At 36.6% G+C, this 17,630-nt stretch overlaps 1 protein-coding gene across 3 annotated transcripts in view; it reads left to right on the top strand.

The window, feature by feature from the left end:
- ABCB11 (ATP binding cassette subfamily B member 11) overlaps positions 1 to 17,630 on the top strand; it is a 115,585-nt gene that overhangs the window by 62,289 nt on the left and 35,666 nt on the right. For all 3 annotated transcript variants that reach the window (XM_027865671.1, XM_027865672.1, XM_027865673.1), the window contains 3 exons: positions 5,060 to 5,261; positions 6,148 to 6,223; positions 12,365 to 12,467. In XM_027865671.1, the coding sequence (XP_027721472.1) occupies positions 5,060 to 5,261; positions 6,148 to 6,223; positions 12,365 to 12,467 (381 nt within the window). The remainder of the gene's footprint in view (positions 1 to 5,059; positions 5,262 to 6,147; positions 6,224 to 12,364; positions 12,468 to 17,630) is intronic.

Here is a 17,630-nt window from a genome sequence, read left to right on the forward strand (position 1 = left end):
CACACACACACACACACACACACACACACACACACACACACACACACACACACACAGTCTGAGGTCAGATTTGAACTCAGGTTCTCCTGACTCCAGGGCCGGTGCTCTATCTACTGAACCACCTAGCTGCCCCTGTTTTTTTTTTTTTTTTTAATGAACACATTTAATATGTCTCTTCAAGGTAAAAGTGACATTTAAACAATGGAGGAGAAACTAACTGCTTTTCAAAAGACACATGCTAGAGGAGGGTTTTGAAAACAGATAAACATTTTTTACCTGAGAGAAATGTTTCTTATTAGCTTGCTTGCTTTCTTTCTTTCTTTCTTTCTTTCTTTCAGCAATGCATGTCCTTTATAGAAATGCTCATTACATTTCCAAAATTTGGAACTAAATTTTAAATTAAAAATTTTCCAAGTGAAGAGTTTCAGTGGGTTTTAGACCTATTTGTTAAAATCATATCTTCTGATTAATTTCCAAAAACAACTAATTGTTATCAAGGAAAGTGGAAATTTACCAGCAAAATTTCAATTAAAAAATCTTTGTATAATTGATAGATGGGGTTAGAAAATGAGCATTATGATTGAGCAAGCATAGTCATTGATATGCATTTGGATTTATCTATCTTTTGTAAGTATCTTTTTCATATATGACAGCCACTAAAATTTCCAAAATTTTTTTTCCAAAAAATTTCCAAATAAACTGAACTTAGAACCAGGCTTCAATCTCATTTCTCTCACTAAATTTTTATACTTAGTAATTAGTGGAAGCAGAAAGGTTTTTGCACAGTCATGTAAAAGAAATTATTTTATACATATTGTTTATTTTGTCTTTTTTATTTCTATTTTGTGTATGTTTTATAATGGATAAGTTGGTCCAGTAATGTGGACATACCATTTTATATCTATACGTGTACATACATGTAGGTGTGTATATGTATACATGTACATATTGTGAATATGTACATGTGGTATCCCAAGGACTTTTGGGACACCTTGTACATATTGGGGATTCATAACAAAATGTTCTTGCTAATAAAGGTATGTGATCAAAAAGGATTTGGAGAGAAGAGGATTCTGGTAAGATGGTAGAGTAAGTCAGAAAATTCCAACCTCTTCAGATTTCCCCCACAAACAAGACAAAATAGAGCCTCAGGGTGAAGAGCAGTAAAAATGAACAAGAGTTAGGGCAGAACAGAGGTCCTCCTGGGACAACCCTGAGAAGATCCAAAGAAAAATTCCAGGATGAGGCTTGGTCCCTGTGAAATGTAAACACCTCCAGACTAGTTCCACTGAAAGAGCAAGCAGGAAGCCCTGGGGCTTGCTGGATTGGGAGGTAGCCTCAGCCTCAGACACAGAAACTTTCACTTCCCAGACAGTGTTGGGAGTCTGAGTCTGAGCTGGGGAAGATTAAGGGAACCTCTACTGATAAAGAACAGCAGACCCAGCTGTGCTGCTGAGACATGGCCCTGGGCAAGAACAAACCAGCACATGCATGGTGCATGCAGAAGCAGTGGGGCAGGGACTGTGCTGCTTGTGAGCACTTAAAGGAGGGCAGAGTTCCTGGTTTCAGTACCAGGGTAGAGGGGAGAACTGAAGGAGGATATGAGACCAGAGGTAACATCCTCCATATCCCAGGGCTAGACGTGATTACAAAAAATAAGCTGCAACAAAGTAAAAAAAAAAAGAACAGGCAAAGGAGAAAGAATCCAACCATAGAAAGTTACTATGGGAATAAAGAAGACCAGGGTTTGTCTTCAAAGGAGGATACTGAAGGAAAAAAAGCCTCTCCTACCCCAAAGAGTAATGTCAAATGGTCACCTGCCCAAAAAGAATTCATAAAAGAACTTTAAAGAGACTTTAAAAATCAAATGAGAAAGATTGAGGAAATTTTTTTTTTTAAAAAGAACAGTCCTAGAAAAATAAGAAGATTATGAAAGGAAAGTCAACCAATTAGAAAAGAAGATTTAGAATCTTAAGGAAGAAGACAACTCCTTGGAAATTAGAATTAGGCAGGGGGAAGCCAGCAAAGTTATGAGAGATCAAAAAATAACAAAACAAGATATAAGGAATGAAAAAATAGAAAAGAACATGAAACATCTCATAAGAAAAACAACTGATCTGGAGAACATATCAAGAAGAGAAAACGTGGGGCAGCTAGGTGGCACAGTGGATAGAGCACCGCCCTGAAGTCAAGAGGACCTGAGTTCAAATCCGGCCTCAATACAAACACTTGACACTAGCTGTGTGACCCTGGGCAAGTCACTTAACCCCAATTGCCTTAAAAAAAAAAAAAAGAAAGAAAGAAAACATAAGAAAATGAGACTACCTGAAAGCTATGACCAAAAAAAGAATCTTGATACAATAATACAAGAAATAATTAAAGAATTATCCTGAAGCACTAGAACAAGAGGGGAAATAGAAATAGGAAAAATCCACTGATCACTACCTGAAAGAGATCTTATGAAGAAAACCTACAGGAATATCATAGTCAAATTCTTAAACCCCCAGATCAAGGAGAAAATATGAGCAACAAGAAAAATACAATTTAAATACGGTGGGCAACAATTAGAATCACACAAGACCTAGCAGTGGCAACACTAAAAGACCACAGGTCTTGGAACACTATATACGGAAGAGAAAAAAACTGGGGTTGTGGCCAAAAATATCACACCCAGCAAAGTTAAGCATAATCCTGAATGAAAAGAAATGGACATTTAATGAATTGCCAGATTTTCAGGATTTTGTTAAAAAACAAAAAAAAAACCCTGAACTTTAGCAGATTTGACATATAAGATCCAAGAGAAATATAAGGTATGTATCAAAGACTAATTATAAGGGACTCAATAAGGACAGACTGTTTACTTTTTATATGAGGAAATATAAAATGTATGTCTAAGATTGTTATAAGTAATTATGTAGTTCAAAAGGAAGAGTGAAGTAGATCTGAGTATGATAGGATTCTAAAAAGTAAAACCATTTAGGAAAAGGTAAAAAGAGAAATTATCTTATACAAATGAGGTACTAGAGGAGGAAGTGACACAGAAGAATTAGATGAGGAGGGGCAGGGCTGGTAGTTCTGGAAGCCTACTTTCATAGGGAATAGGTTTAAGAGGGAATAATACATATATATTTAGAAGGGTATAAAAGTCTTCTAAATTCAGAAAGAAATAAAATCTTAAAGGGATAGAAAGGAGGAGAGGATAAGGGAGGGATTTTTAGAGGGGAGGATGAATAAATAAGATAAGTGGAGGTATAGAAGAGTGTTTAGATTAAGGGAGTGGGAAGATAAGAGAGGGATCTTTGGAAGGGGGATAGATTAAGTAATAGGAGGGCAAGTTAGTGGGTAGAAGTAAATTAGAGGAGTCAAGAGGATTAGGAAATGTGAGATACACATAAATGTAAAATAAAGAACAGGAGTAGAATTTATTTGGGGAAAAAAAGAGGTAGTAATCATGATCTCAATCAAAGTTAAAGCTAAAATAGATTTAATCAAAAGAGAAAAATAAGGAAACTACACTATATGTCAGCCATATTAGTCAATATTGTTTTAGACTTTTTAAAATAACTAGACAGTATAGGGTTGGAATATTGCTGTGGTGTAGGAAATGATGAGTTGGTGGACTTAGAAAAATATGGAAAGACTTGGACCTATGAAGGAAGAGGTTATCCACCCTCAGAGAAACAGAGGACGCATGATATAGTATGATCTTACATAGATGCATATGAATGTATATGTCTATATGTGAGTATGATCATAGACATCTAAGTATATGTATGTATATTTAAATGCATATATGTATGTGTATATGTATATATATATATCTTGGTGTGTATATGTGTATATATTTGTATATGCATGTGTGCATGTATGTGTATATATGTATATGTACATACATGTGAATATATACATATATTTATATATCCATGCTTAATTGTAGTCTTCTTGGTGGGGAGGGGGAGGTAGGGGAAAGAAAAGAACAAAGTAAAAAGTGCACAGCAGAAAACAAAAGAAAACTTACAAGGAAGAAAAGAAAAAATGGACAGCTCAGAATACAATGGATAGTATTTATTATATAGACTTTCTTGAAATGGAAATTTATTATTGTATATTTGTTCTGCTGTGTACATGGCAATTTTTTTCTTTTCTTATTTTGTATTCAAATTTTAATATTTAAGTTTATAATATGTTTCTTTTCTTCTTTTATTGATTATTTAGGTTTTAGTATTTAAGTTTAAAATTTTAAAAAAAATTTGGAAAAAAAAGGTTTGGAGACTATTATTCTACAAGTAAGTTTTTGACCTTTAGGGGTCAGAACTAGAAGGTAAGCTCTTCAGAGGTCAGAGACAATATCCATCTTCTGTTTCTTTTGCATGTTCCGGAAACATGTTGCATGTCTAAAAGGCATTTGTTTTCTTTTGACCTAAATAAGTCAGGGATATATTGAAAATTTCATTCTTATTGTGGAACCTAGTAGTTGAATATTTGTAAGATTGAAATACTGCCAACCTTTAAATAACTTAGAGGACTTAAAGTATTTGAATTTTTTTTTATTCTTTTTTATCATTCTCAGTTCTAGATCAGTGGCAGGTACTAAAGAGAGATTCCCTTTTTGACTATCAGACCGTGGGATGGCCCAAACTAGTCCATGCATAGTTGGTTGGTTCCTATACAGCAAACTTCTGATCTATTAAAGCATCCTAAGGAAGTGAGGAGAAAATTTGACTCAGTGTTTCCTGGTCTTTATTCAGTTTTCTCTCATTAAAGTATTGCCCAACTCTGATCAACTTAATGACCAATAGTGATTCTAGACGACCAGTGAGGAACCATGCTACCCATGTCTTGACAGAGAAATAATGGACTTAGGGTACAGAATGGAATATATGTGTTTGGACACAGCCAATGAAAAAATTTGTTTGTCTTCATTATACATGTTTCTCATAAAGATTTTTTTAATTTGGTGGGAGAGGATGGGAGGAAGAGAAAATTAATTTTTGGACGTTAAAAAAAATAAAATTTAATTTTTTAATAAAGAAAAAATGTTACCCATTCTTTCTCACAGGGTCAGCATGGACGTACTACAATCACAGTAGCTCACCGCCTGTCTACTGTCCGAACTGCAGATGTCATCATTGGATTTGAACTTGGAAAGGCTGTTGAGAGGGGCACCCACGAGGAGCTGTTGAACAGGAAAGGTGTTTACTTCACTCTGGTGACTTTGCAAAGTCAAGGAGACCAAAATTTAAATGAAAAGCCAGTGGAAGGCAAGTGTCCTTTTTCCTTACTCTTGTGAAGTGGGCTTGTAAATGGACAGAGGGTGACTCTCAGGTGTATCTATGCACTTTACACAGAAGTAGAGATCTCAAAAGCTATGAGATCTCCAAAGTGTGTGTGTGTGTGTGTGTGTGTGTGTGTGTGTATGTATTTTGTTTTTGGTTTTGTGTTTTTGGGAGACAGTTAGGTGGCATAGTGGATAGAACGTGGGCCTAAGTTCAAATATGACCTCAGACACTTACTAGCTGTATGACTCTGGGCAAGACACTTAACCCCTGTCTGCCTCAGTTTCTTCAAGTATGGGATATAATAATAGCACCTACCTCCCAGGGTTTGATCCCAGAGGATCAAATGAGATAATATTTACAAAGTGCTTAACACAGTGCCTAATACATAGAAAGTGGTTAATAAATGTCTGTTTCCTTCCTTCCTTCCTAAAAGTTTTTTTAAAACTAAATAAATACAAACTTCCCCCCTTCACATTGTGCATTACAGAGTCAACTATGTGTCCATTTAGTTTCACCTGCATGACTCTGTGGGTCTAAATTGGCTTTGTTTTCCATTGCCTGTCCTTCGTGAGAAGTTGTCCCCAGGCTCTGTATGTTTCTCATTATGTTTTTTTTCTTCCTGAGGGGACAATACATAGGACACTATGGAATCTCATTGACTAAATGCCAAGGAATTGGACATTTTTAGCTCAGTGGTGCTATATGGGTGACAAGCCTTGTTTTTCCCGATGGTGGTAATAAGTATTATCTACGCCGAACAAACATGCATATTGCAGTTGCCATTTTTGACATCACAATAAATGGTTCTCCTTATCATCTGTTCTATTTTCACCATGTGCTAAAAGGTTGTTTGTGCTATCTTGTACAGGAGATGATGTGCCTGAAGATTCCAGACTTGAGAGAAAGCAGACCTTCCAAAGGGGGAGTTATCGGGACAGTCTACGGTAAGCCTAAACCACACAGTGCCCTTTACGGTTTTCAAAACTTCTCCATGTTCTTCTAAAACTGTGTTCTCCACTAGTATAATTCTGAAGGTCACATATCAGTGAACAGAATTTAAAGAAGGATCCTGAAGCACACGCCCATCAACAATCAGCAAATAAATGGATTGTGTCTATGCTGGCTTCCTTCTCAATCTAATTGAAGGCTTCTCTGAGGGTGCAATTCAAAAAGTGTTGCTCAAACACCTATAAATAAACTTACCAGGCACTGTGCCAGGCTCTCGAGATACAATGATAGAAATGAAACAATCTCTGTTCTCAAGGAGCCTCTATGGGGATGGAGATGGGGAGGGCGGAGGGCAGGAAATAACGTACATACTGATAAGTAAATACAAAGTAATTTGTATTTTGGGGATATGTGAAAGAGGACTAATAACTGGGAGGATTAGGAAGGGTTCCTAGTAAGAAGCACCACTTGAGCTGAGCCTTAAAGGGAGCTAGGTGTTCTAAGAGGCAAGAGATATTCTTGATCATGTGGAGGAGGAAGGGAGAGGGAGGTCATAACGGATCAAAGAATTGTTTGTTGAGCCTAGAAAGTTGATAAATGGAAAAGTAATTGTTTTTAGTCTTTCGTTCCCCCAAACCAATTGTTATATAATTTTATCTTGAAAATCAAACCCATGAATTTTTCTTTATTAGCACCACACTCTGACAAACACAAATAATTTTTTTTAAAAAGTCTGTTGCCAAAGTAATCCACCAGACATCCTACACTGTTTTTTTTTTTTTTTACTGAATTAAATGAGCAAAGTATTTTGTGGGGCAGTCAAGATAGGTTTTCCAAAGATCTGTTGAGCAACTCGTTACTTCCTTGGGTTCATAAATAAGGTTGTTCACCCTAATGGTATAGCTCTGTATTTTTACTGGGAAAATGCTAAACTCTAATCTTGAACCTTAAATTTGAGGTTTAAATCAAATTGCTCACATAACAATAAAGATGTGGATATAAAGAATTCAGTCAAATTATATTTGTTATCAATATATTGTCTCTAAGGGTTTTCTTTTGAGTTAAGATTGGAGTCTAATAGCACAATTAATGAAATATCAGGGCATGTCTCTCCCATTGTCTGCACTATTTCCAGGACGTTTAATTAAAGTCTGTGCCCTGAGAAGATGCTCACTTATATGACTGTCTCATTTCAGTTGTTAATTGTTTAATAAAAAGTTTCAAGAGACTCTGATAAAAATATTCTCTTTAAAATTGAATTCAGGGGCAACTAGGTGGTACAGTGGTTAGAGCACTGGCCCTGAAGTCAGAAGGACCTGAGTTCAAATCCGGCCTCAGACTAAACACTTGACACTTACTAGCTGGGTGACCCTGGGCAAGTCACTTAACCCCAATTGCCTAAAAAAAAAAAAAAAAAAAAAAACTGAATTCAAATACCAACTCATTCAGCATTCTGAACATGGTTGCTTTCCTTTGTAGCAAAATTTTCTTTCTTTCTTTTTTTCATTTTGAAGATACATCTTTTTAGAAAAAAGTCACCTTCCCACAAAACATTCACTTAACTTGAAGGACTCTGAAGAGTGAAAGGCATACAAAAATTTTGAGTGTCAAAACCATTATGTTATGCTTTGCAGTTTTCTGTCATCATATATGTTAAACTTTTGATAATGATAGCTTACATTTTATCTTAAACTTAGCACCAATCAACAAAATCATTCAAACAAAATGAAATTTCATATATAACCTATAAATTACAAATTACTTACAATTTGTTTAAAATGTTAATATCTTTAATTGTTTAAAACCGTACAAAGACTTTTAGAACATCCTGGACATTGTTGTTCTAATTCTGCTTTCTTTGCTCTGCATCATTTCATTTAAGTCTTCCTGCATTTCTCTGTGATGAAGTTGTGGGGTGTTGGGACCCGAGAATGCCAAGGCAGAGTAGCCTGGTATGAATTACACACTCAAGACTTCTCTTAATCACTTGGCAAAGAGTTTATTGTTACACTTTAGCAAAAAAGTGGGCTAGGGTCCCTTTTGGAAACTTGTGAGAGACTGAAGATGTTGCTGGGGTTTATATGGAAAAGCGGCAGGGGAAAGGAATGCCAGGGATACTAATTAGGCAATCTAAGGGGTCAGGTGTCCTTGGGAGCTATGGATGGGAAGATGTAGGGAGTATTCCAGACGTTGAGGGAGTTGTCAGAGGCATGGACCTTGGGGATCTGGCAGGAGGAAGACAGGGACAAAAATCCTTGGGCCAGGCACCCCTCTGTCAGTTCTGATAAGAGAATGTTTTCTGCAACAAGAGTAAATTTTCTCACAGGACAGGGGCCGACTGAGAAATTGGGAGGCTTCCAGAGATATAACCTTCGGGCTGAGTCCTGAGCACCCTATCATCTGCATCCTTCATATGTGTCCTTTCTTATGGTACAATAATTTTTATTATAATAATGTGCTATAATTTGTTCAACCACTCCTTGATCATCAAACACATGGGTTGCTTCCCGCTTTCTGGAGAACTCATATATGAATAGCATTTATATGATATTACAAAATGTTCTCATCGTAACAGCCCTTAAGATAGGGCAAATATTATTGGCTCCATGTTTTCAGATGAAGAAACTGAAACTCAGGTTAAATGTTGTGCCCAGAGTCAGGTCTTTTGACCTTTCATATTAGGTGGTACAGTGGATAGAGTGCCAGGCCTAGGGTCAGGAAGATCTGAGTTTAAAGTCCAGCCTCAGATACTTACAAGCTAGGGGACACTGGGCAAATCACTTACCCCTGTTTGCCTCAGTTTCCTTATCTGTAAAATGAGCTGGAGAATGAAATGGCAAACCACTCTAGTACCTTTACCAAGAAAACCCCAAATAGTGTCAAAAGAGTTAGACATAACTGAACAACAACCAGTAATCTTATAGTTATGTACACAAGTTCTTGATTTCAATGGAATGGTCCTAAATGGAATTTTTTAAAAATTGTTGCTCTAGACCTTTCATGACATTGGTGAGGAGACTCACCTTAAAAATGCAGATCAGCATCTCTTGTGCAACTGATCTCCTTAATAAAGAGTCACTGGGGTACTGAGGACCAGTGGACTTGTCAGGGTCACAGTCATTAGGTTCCAGAGACAAGACTGGAAGTCAAGTCTTCCTGTCTCTGAGTCTGACTCCCTGACTCGGCCACATTGCTTACCAACGGAAATTAAAAATCACAAATGTGATGAAGATAACAGCCTATCTTTTCTAACAAAGAAAATAATCTGAATATTATTTTCACTCCCAGGTTAAGCATTCAGAGAAGGAAATAGCAAAAGTGGTCTAGGACCAAGACTGGTCTAGGGTGATAGAAATGAGGAAGTGGGATTTTTTTTTTAACAAATTTTTAGATACTGGTTTGAGTTTTCAGATTAAAGTCACAATAAACATTCTAATTTGTCTGCTTAATGTTTACCATTTGTATTAATTAGTCATATTCTAGAACGTACTTTTTCTATTTGATGAGTTCTAAAAGCAACAACTTTTTCAATGACCACGAACTGATACCTACAGAAAGATGTACACATAGTAAAGGAACTGTTACTCTTTGGTAGAAAAGATTAACTGGAATGAGTGAGGAGGCCTAAACTGGTAGCTGAAAGAGACCTTAGGGGTTGTCCCAACTTTTCATTTTATAGATGAAGAAAGAAGAAACTGAGGCTCTCAGGAGGTTAAGTGACCTTCCTAAGGTCACATTAGTAGTGTCAAAGACAGGATTTGCACCCAGATCCTCTGACTCAAGGGCCAGTTCTCTTTCCAGTGTGTCACCCTGCCTCTTATGAAAAATTTTGTGCTAAAAGATTGGATTCATCTCTGCAGTATTTCAGTCCCCCCTTAATAGAATGTTAGGTAAATGAATTCTATCATGTCACCTGAAATTAGTGTTCTGCAAACAAATAAGGCACTCGTACTTTTAAGAATTGTCCTCAGTGCTCACAATTACATCATGTGGCATGAGACATGATAGAAAGCCATTACAAACTTCTAAGGAAAGGAACATTGTCAGTTCTATCTTTGACCACCACTCCTATGTTCATCCTCTCCTCTCTACTCACATAGCCTCTACCCTTAGTTCAGACCCTTATGACCACTTACCCGCTCCATTGCAACAGCCTCTTAGTTGGTCTTTCTGTTTCTAATCTAGCGTTCTACTGCTACTGCCACCACCACCCACTGGTGTGTCTTCTACTTTTCTCAGGTTGAAACCTACCTGTCTTGTATTCACTTCTTCGTTCTGGAAAAAATGACTCTACCCATGTTCTCTAATCTAAAGAAGGGACTCTGATGCTAGGGAATCCAAGAATACATGGGGGGGGGTGGAGTATAGCATCATGATGGACCAATGAGGAAGAACATCTGTGGGCTGGACCAACTTTGTATCCCCTCTTTGATCCCAACTATTTTTGGACTGGTCCAATAGTTGAGTGAACATGTATGAAAAGATAATGTCCTTGGTTCAATTCTACTAAAATATTCACTACACAGAGTGATCCTTGTGTTTGGTATGTAGAACCTACACAATGTTGCCCCCAGGCACCACCCTGCCCTACACCCATGAACGTGTTTATACAGAGGAAATTAGGTGATGCGATCTGGCTGGACCATGCCCTTTTCCCTCAAGGGAAGAAGGGAATCATGTGCAAAGAAATATCTAGAATGACTGATAAATTAATCCATAGGTGCAACCCCTGATACCTACCTCTGTAGGTGTAATTTTACCTACCTCTGTGTTTATCCTTGTAGGATCTACAAATGATAGGTATATTTAAAAGCTCTTGGGGGTCTGCTTACCCTAGATTTGTAAAAATAAGTAAATAATGAACGAATAAATAAATAAGTAACAAAAAAACCCCTATTATCTCCCTTTGTCCTCTTGAGTATAAGAAAATACTTGCTCCAAGCTCCTAGGCCCCCTCTGATTCAGTCTTCAGTTCTGGGGAGAGCTGATTTTTCTGGGTTGAGATAATATACACGGTTTCACTTCTCAAAATCTATATGAAGGCATTAGAGTTAGTGGAAAGTAAGCTGAATTGAGTCAGAACATTTGAGTTTGAAACCTGGCTCTACCCATAAATCTGTTAGAGGACCTTGGGCTATTCAGATAAAATCTCTGGGTTTCATTTTCCTTGTCAGGAAAATGAGGGGGTTGAAATAAGTGACGTCTAAATAAGGCCCCTTCCAGCTCTGAATCTATAATCCTATGAAGAAAATTGAGGATATCATGTCTCCTGGTGTCTGAGAGTGTGTGTGTGTACAAGTATTCTGCCAGCTGTTTGTATGCTATTTATAAACCCATCAATCAGATCCAAAAACAGTTTCTGTCATTTGAGGTCCCAAAGCACATTAGAGCACTAGGTTACAATGAATGAAGATAACATTGACAATTTTTTAAAAATCACCCTAGTTCAAGGTTCATAAAGTACTTCCTTCATAATAATCATGTGGAATAAGTGGTTTATGTATTATCCCCATTTGACAGATGAGAAAACTGAAGCTCTGGGGAATTTTCCCAAGTTGACACATTGATTTCCAGATCTTGGGTATCTAAATTCAACAAGTTTTCCATTACAGGGAATCAAAGAAAGCCTTGAAATGTGTAAGAAATCATCATGAAAGGGTAGCATGCAGACTGAATAGAGGTGTACGAGGAAGACAAGAACAGCTTTGTCTTGGAAGGGGTGGTGGGGAGGAGTGGGAGTGTGCCTATTGTATACATATGAGCCTCTGACCACAAAGGCTGTATTACTTTTAGGCAGTAGCTCCATTCTTTAGCCTCCACTTTTTAAAAAGAAGAGAGTAGCGCACCAAGGTCTCTCCCAGCGTTAACCATTTATGATTCTTCTTTCAGCAATCAGTGAGCAGGTCACTTCTGCCCCTCTGACTGTTCAAATGAATGCCTGCATCTTAGGGTGATCACCTAATGCCCAGCTCTATCACAAATCTTACCAGGAAACCCTTTGTTACTAATGCTGGATTAAAAGTTTTGTGGATTAATTTTTTTTTTCGATTCATGCTCGTGGTGTAAACCTGAGGAGACGGGGAGCTCGTTCCAACCTGTCTGGATCACTTACCTCTCTTTCATCTTTCTGTTTTCAGAGCTTCCCTCCGCCAGCGTTCCAAGTCTCAGCTTTCTAATATAATGCAGCAGCCCCCGTTACCTGCTTTAGATAATATATCTGCTTATGAAGAAGACAACAAGGTCAGATATAAATATGCATGGGGAAAATTGAGGATAAATATAACCCACATCGTTCAGATGCCATTTAAACCTAAGCATATGGAATTATTGGGTGTTTCTACAATAAATTGTTCTAACTCAGAATAATTGGGGGTGAGTTATGCTCAAGTAATAACATGTCAGAATTTTCACTGTTTTTAAGTACTTAACGGTAATGAAAACTAGGTGAATAAAGTATTGTGTAATAGAGGTTTGTAGGGGACATTAATGAATCAATAAGGATTACTTATAATTAGTAAATTAATTACTGATACATAATTGTGATTCTAAAATACTTGAGAATGACAGAAAACGTCCTTTTCTCTTATGGTTTAAAATATCCCCCTGCAGTTATGTTTACAAACATTTGCACTACTTTTCCACATAATTCCCATAATTAGGAAGAAAGGCTTTGCTAAACAAAGGTAAACTTGAGTCTACCAGGCGTGGGGAACCTGCGGCCTCAAGGCCACACGTGGCCCTCTAGGTCCTCAAGTGGGGCCCTTTGACTGAATTCAAACTTCACAGAACAAACCCCCTTAATAAAAGGGAATAAAATATTTGTTCTATAAAGAATAAAATAAATAATAAATAATAATATTATAATAAATTATAAATAAATAAATAATAAATGTAAATAAAATATTTGTTCTGTAAAACTTGGACTCAATCAAAAGGCCACACCCAAGGACCTAGAAGGTCCCGGGTTCCCCACCCCTGGAACGTTGTCCAAATGAAAACACATTCTAAATGAATGAGATCTGAATTAAAGTCATTTACAGAACACTATACTGGAGAGGGCACTGATTTTGGATTCAGGAAGACCTGAGTTCAAATCCTTCCTAGCTCTGTGACCCTGGCCAAATCATTTAATCTCCTAGGACTCTGTTTTCTAATCTGTAAAATAAGGGGTTGGATGCAGTGCCTAAAACCCCTTCCAACTCTGCAACTTTGATTCTGTTTCGTGGTACACTTTCTTTCTTTAAACACACACAATTTTCCAAGTTTTTGGAGAAATTTAAAACAAATGATAAAGCACAAAAGTCATAGCACAAAAAACTAAAGATGCAAGAAAAGAATCTACACGTATGCATAAATGTCTCTCTTTGTAATACAGCAAATACTGGGTTTTATGGACATTGTTTAAGCTTACTTAAGCTTAAGCTTCCTCTAGTATGAGAGCAAAGATTTTCTATAATATTTTATAAAGGCAAGTTAGAAAAGAAACAATAAAATATTATAATTTTATGAACCAACAGAATTCATGACTTTGTGTTTAGTAAGATAACTGTTCATTTAGCATTTTTTCTTTTAACAAAATCTCAGATTCCATTTTGGTTATAGGAATTTGGAATTTGCCTTGAGTAATTGTGAACATTTGTGACCCATTATGAAGTAGGGAGTGAATTATAGTGTGGTTTACAAACAAAAGATGGAGCAGGAGGAAGTATAAAGGTCCTCTTTTATCTTAATGCAGAGTCATTTTACAAATAGAAGATTATTCAACTTCTAGGAAGGCTTGAATATGATTATAGATCTCAGTTTTCTTGTAAAAAAGAAGATGAGTCATAGAAAATGTTTATGAGAACCATATGGTATTACTCATTCTAGATATCATATAACTTTCAGTCCTGGATTCTTCTATAGTCATTATGACACTCCCATTGACAATCACTGAATGACTGCATTTTATCGAGTCTCATTCAAAGAATTATTGAGAGGAGAAAGATATTAACCTCTGACCAAAGTCAAAACACCCATTTTAAAGACAATTCAGTTCCAATTTTTGCCTTTTTAATGGTTTTTCCAAATAACTTTTTAAGCAGTTGGCCCATTCAAAAAGAAAAATAAAATTCTTTATTTTTTAAGTCTATAGAGTTCACAGTAGAACCTCAAGGTATAGTCAAGACCCATGGTCAGACCTGTACTTTAGGAAGATCAGTCTAATAGATGGAATAGAGTAGAGAGAGACTTGAAGCAGGGGGTCAAAACTAGCAGACCATTGGAATAATCCAGGAATGAGGTGGTGACAATGTCAGAGGAGAAGAGGTGTCTATGAAAGATGTTGTGAAAGCAGAAAGGAGAGGACTGTAACTAACTGGATATGTGGAGTGAGAGACTGAAAAATCAAGGATACCACCTAGGCTGTGAACATAATAGTACCTTTTGACACTAATAGGGAAGTTAGGAAGAATAAGATCAATTGCATTATATTTGTCCATGGCAAATAAGGTCCTTATCCATTTGTATGTAGAAATATCTAGATCTTTAAAATGAAATGAGAATTTGTTTCTAGAAAAAAAGAGATATAGTCAAGACCACCTGACTATCAACCATGGGGATAGATGCCCTTCTAGTCTACTGAAGGCCACCGATGCTAAAGGAAAAAAAAATTTAAAAGCATATTAGTAAAAAGAAACTGAGTTTAGTTATTTTAGATTCTTTAGGTTTTTTTTTTTTAGAAAGATAGAAATTTAAGGCATTCCATTCATTTACATTCTTAAATAGGAACATGGAATATAAATCATTGTTAAGTGTGTACAACAATAGTAAAAATGATTCAGTTCTATGTTATGATTAGAGGTGGAGGACTAGAGGGAGATAGCAGATGGCAAAGCAAAACAATGCCAATTAGAATAATGTACAATGGTGACAGACATAGTACCTGTGAAACCTGAAAAGTTGATGAATTGGGCTTTGGTGATATCCAATCAGTGTGATACAACTTTTACTAAAAGTCAAAGGAATAGCCCACAATGTGGGATGGGATGGGAGTAGGGGATAAAGCTGCTGGCTGATTCTGCTTGAAGCTGTCCTGATGATCAGCTTAACATGGAATAGAGTGGAACGAGTGACCCTGTATTGTGTTCTGGTGCCACAAGAAGACAAGACGCATCAGAACATATCGGAACATACCAATATCCTATCTATTGGAAATGTTTTAGTGTAGATAGCAGTGACCTTTGACTAAAACAAGCAAACCATAAGTGCACATAGAATGGACTAGAGATACAAATGCTTTCATTATTCTGTTATTCAGTTATTTCAGTTATGTCAGACTCTTCATGACTCCATTTGGGGTTTTCTCAGCAAAGACACTGGAGTGGTTTGCCATTTCCTTCTCCAACTCATTTTACAGAGGAGCAAACTGAGGTAAATAGGGTTAAACGAGATGCCCCAGGTCACACAACTAGTAAATGTCTGAGGCCAAATTTCAATTTATGAAGATGAGTGTTCTTGTTTCTAAGCCCAGTGCTCTACCTACTGTACCACATAGTTGTCCCTATTCTCTAATACTATGTTGAAAAAATTACAAACAGATCTTCCCTGTTATGTTTGTTTGTTTTTTACAACAGCTCCAGATCACAGCAATACATTAAAGACAAATTAGGGCAATTGCAAGAAACAACTTCTTCCCTGAATCCAGGTTAGATGAAATGAGAACTGAAATTGAGTTACTATTAAAATCAGAGGAGAGAAAGTTGAAGAATCTCAGTTCATCAAAAATTTCTACTTAACATAATCTCCGGAAATTCTATTTAATATTGAAACAAGCAACAAAAATAATATCGACGTCTCAAATTACAGCGCAGAGGAAATAAGAACACAAAGTTTTGAAAAGCTCCTTTGGGATTTGATAACATGAATCCAAGTAGTAGGTCAACTATACCAAACCAGACTAATTCAGAAAAGCTGGTATTTGCTATAGCTATGATGAATTCTCATGGATGCATGTAGGAGAATACATTCTCTCATACTAACTGAAAGGAAGTGTAGCATCTCTTTGGAGCCACTTATCAATTTGCACTTAAGTTGTTAGACCAAGTCCCACCCTAAGAAGGTGGTTGTTATGATTCTCTCAATGTTCTCAGGGTAACCCTGAGGGGCCAAGTCTTTCATGAATCCCATAGTATGATTCCTATGGATAATCAGTTAATACCCTCAATAAGCTTTTAACAAAAGATATTTACTAAATAGATATCGTAAAAAAAAAAAAAGAAAAAAACAACAAGTGGTACAAAACATTCTTCTCAAAGCTGAGGTATACTTTTCTACTGCATGCACAAAGTCCCTAGGGAGAATGGGTTCAAATTTAAAGTATAAAGATAGTGAGGCACAAATGTAGGGCATATTGCGAGGGAAGGTACCTTGCAAGGCAATGAGAGTTCTTTTCTCCCTTTGTGGAATGCTCATTAAGTTTTCCTCAGGTGTAGGTCTCTGTTAGGCTCTGAGATTGGTGCTTTTCTAGAGTTCATAGCCAGCATTCTCTCCACCACAGAGAGGTCACATTCCCTGAAATTGTTTCTTTGCTCTGGTGGGTGTCCTCTTGTATCTATCTGCGTTCATGTTTGTCCGTTTTTGTCCTTGTTATTTCTCTCTCTGCTCCCACTTGGATGTATTTTCTCTTACCAGTCCTTTCAGGTGATGTCAATGGGAGACAAGGGGAGAGAAAGGCTAGATAGCTCATAAGAAGTCCAATACAACAAAAACACAACTTGGATCAAACATAAAACAGAAAGTTTGTGTACCATTAATATAATGAACAACTACATAAAAGGATGTGATTGAAGCTCTAGGTTCTCTAAAAACTTGAAAATATTGGGTTTGGAGGAGATCTGTAACTATTGGCTTGCATGTTTCACAGTGATACATGAATTGCTAGAAAGAACTTTACAAGCTTACTCTCAGATAAAAACCTGATTCCACTTTTCTTAACAGAAGGCATCACACATATTCTGATAAAAGATAAGAAACACATCTAGTACTAAAAGATGAGAATATCACTGACCAATTATATGTGTTGTACTTTATTCAAGAAATTCACAGATTGAGTTACTAAAAGCCAATAAAATCCTTAACAGAAAAATAACATTGGTTGAAGAACAAAAAGGATGTGCTTAAAAGTCCTAGGGACTTAAAAAGAAATTTATTATTGATTAAGTAATTACTGATGAAGCCACTCAAAAGTGCTATAACACTTATATTGTTTTTATTGATTATCACAAATGCACGCACTCATAACAGACCCAAGGATAATGAGACTAGAATACATAATGTCCACATGGAATGGTTTTCTCTATTTGATACATGCCACGAACGCAATAATGTCAAGAACAATTGATATAAATATGACGTCTTACAGAG

The sequence above is a fragment of the Vombatus ursinus genome, unplaced genomic scaffold (assembly GCF_900497805.2).
Source record: "Vombatus ursinus unplaced genomic scaffold, bare-nosed wombat genome assembly UNPS02014779.1, whole genome shotgun sequence".
Classification (NCBI taxonomy): Eukaryota; Metazoa; Chordata; class Mammalia; order Diprotodontia; family Vombatidae; genus Vombatus; species Vombatus ursinus.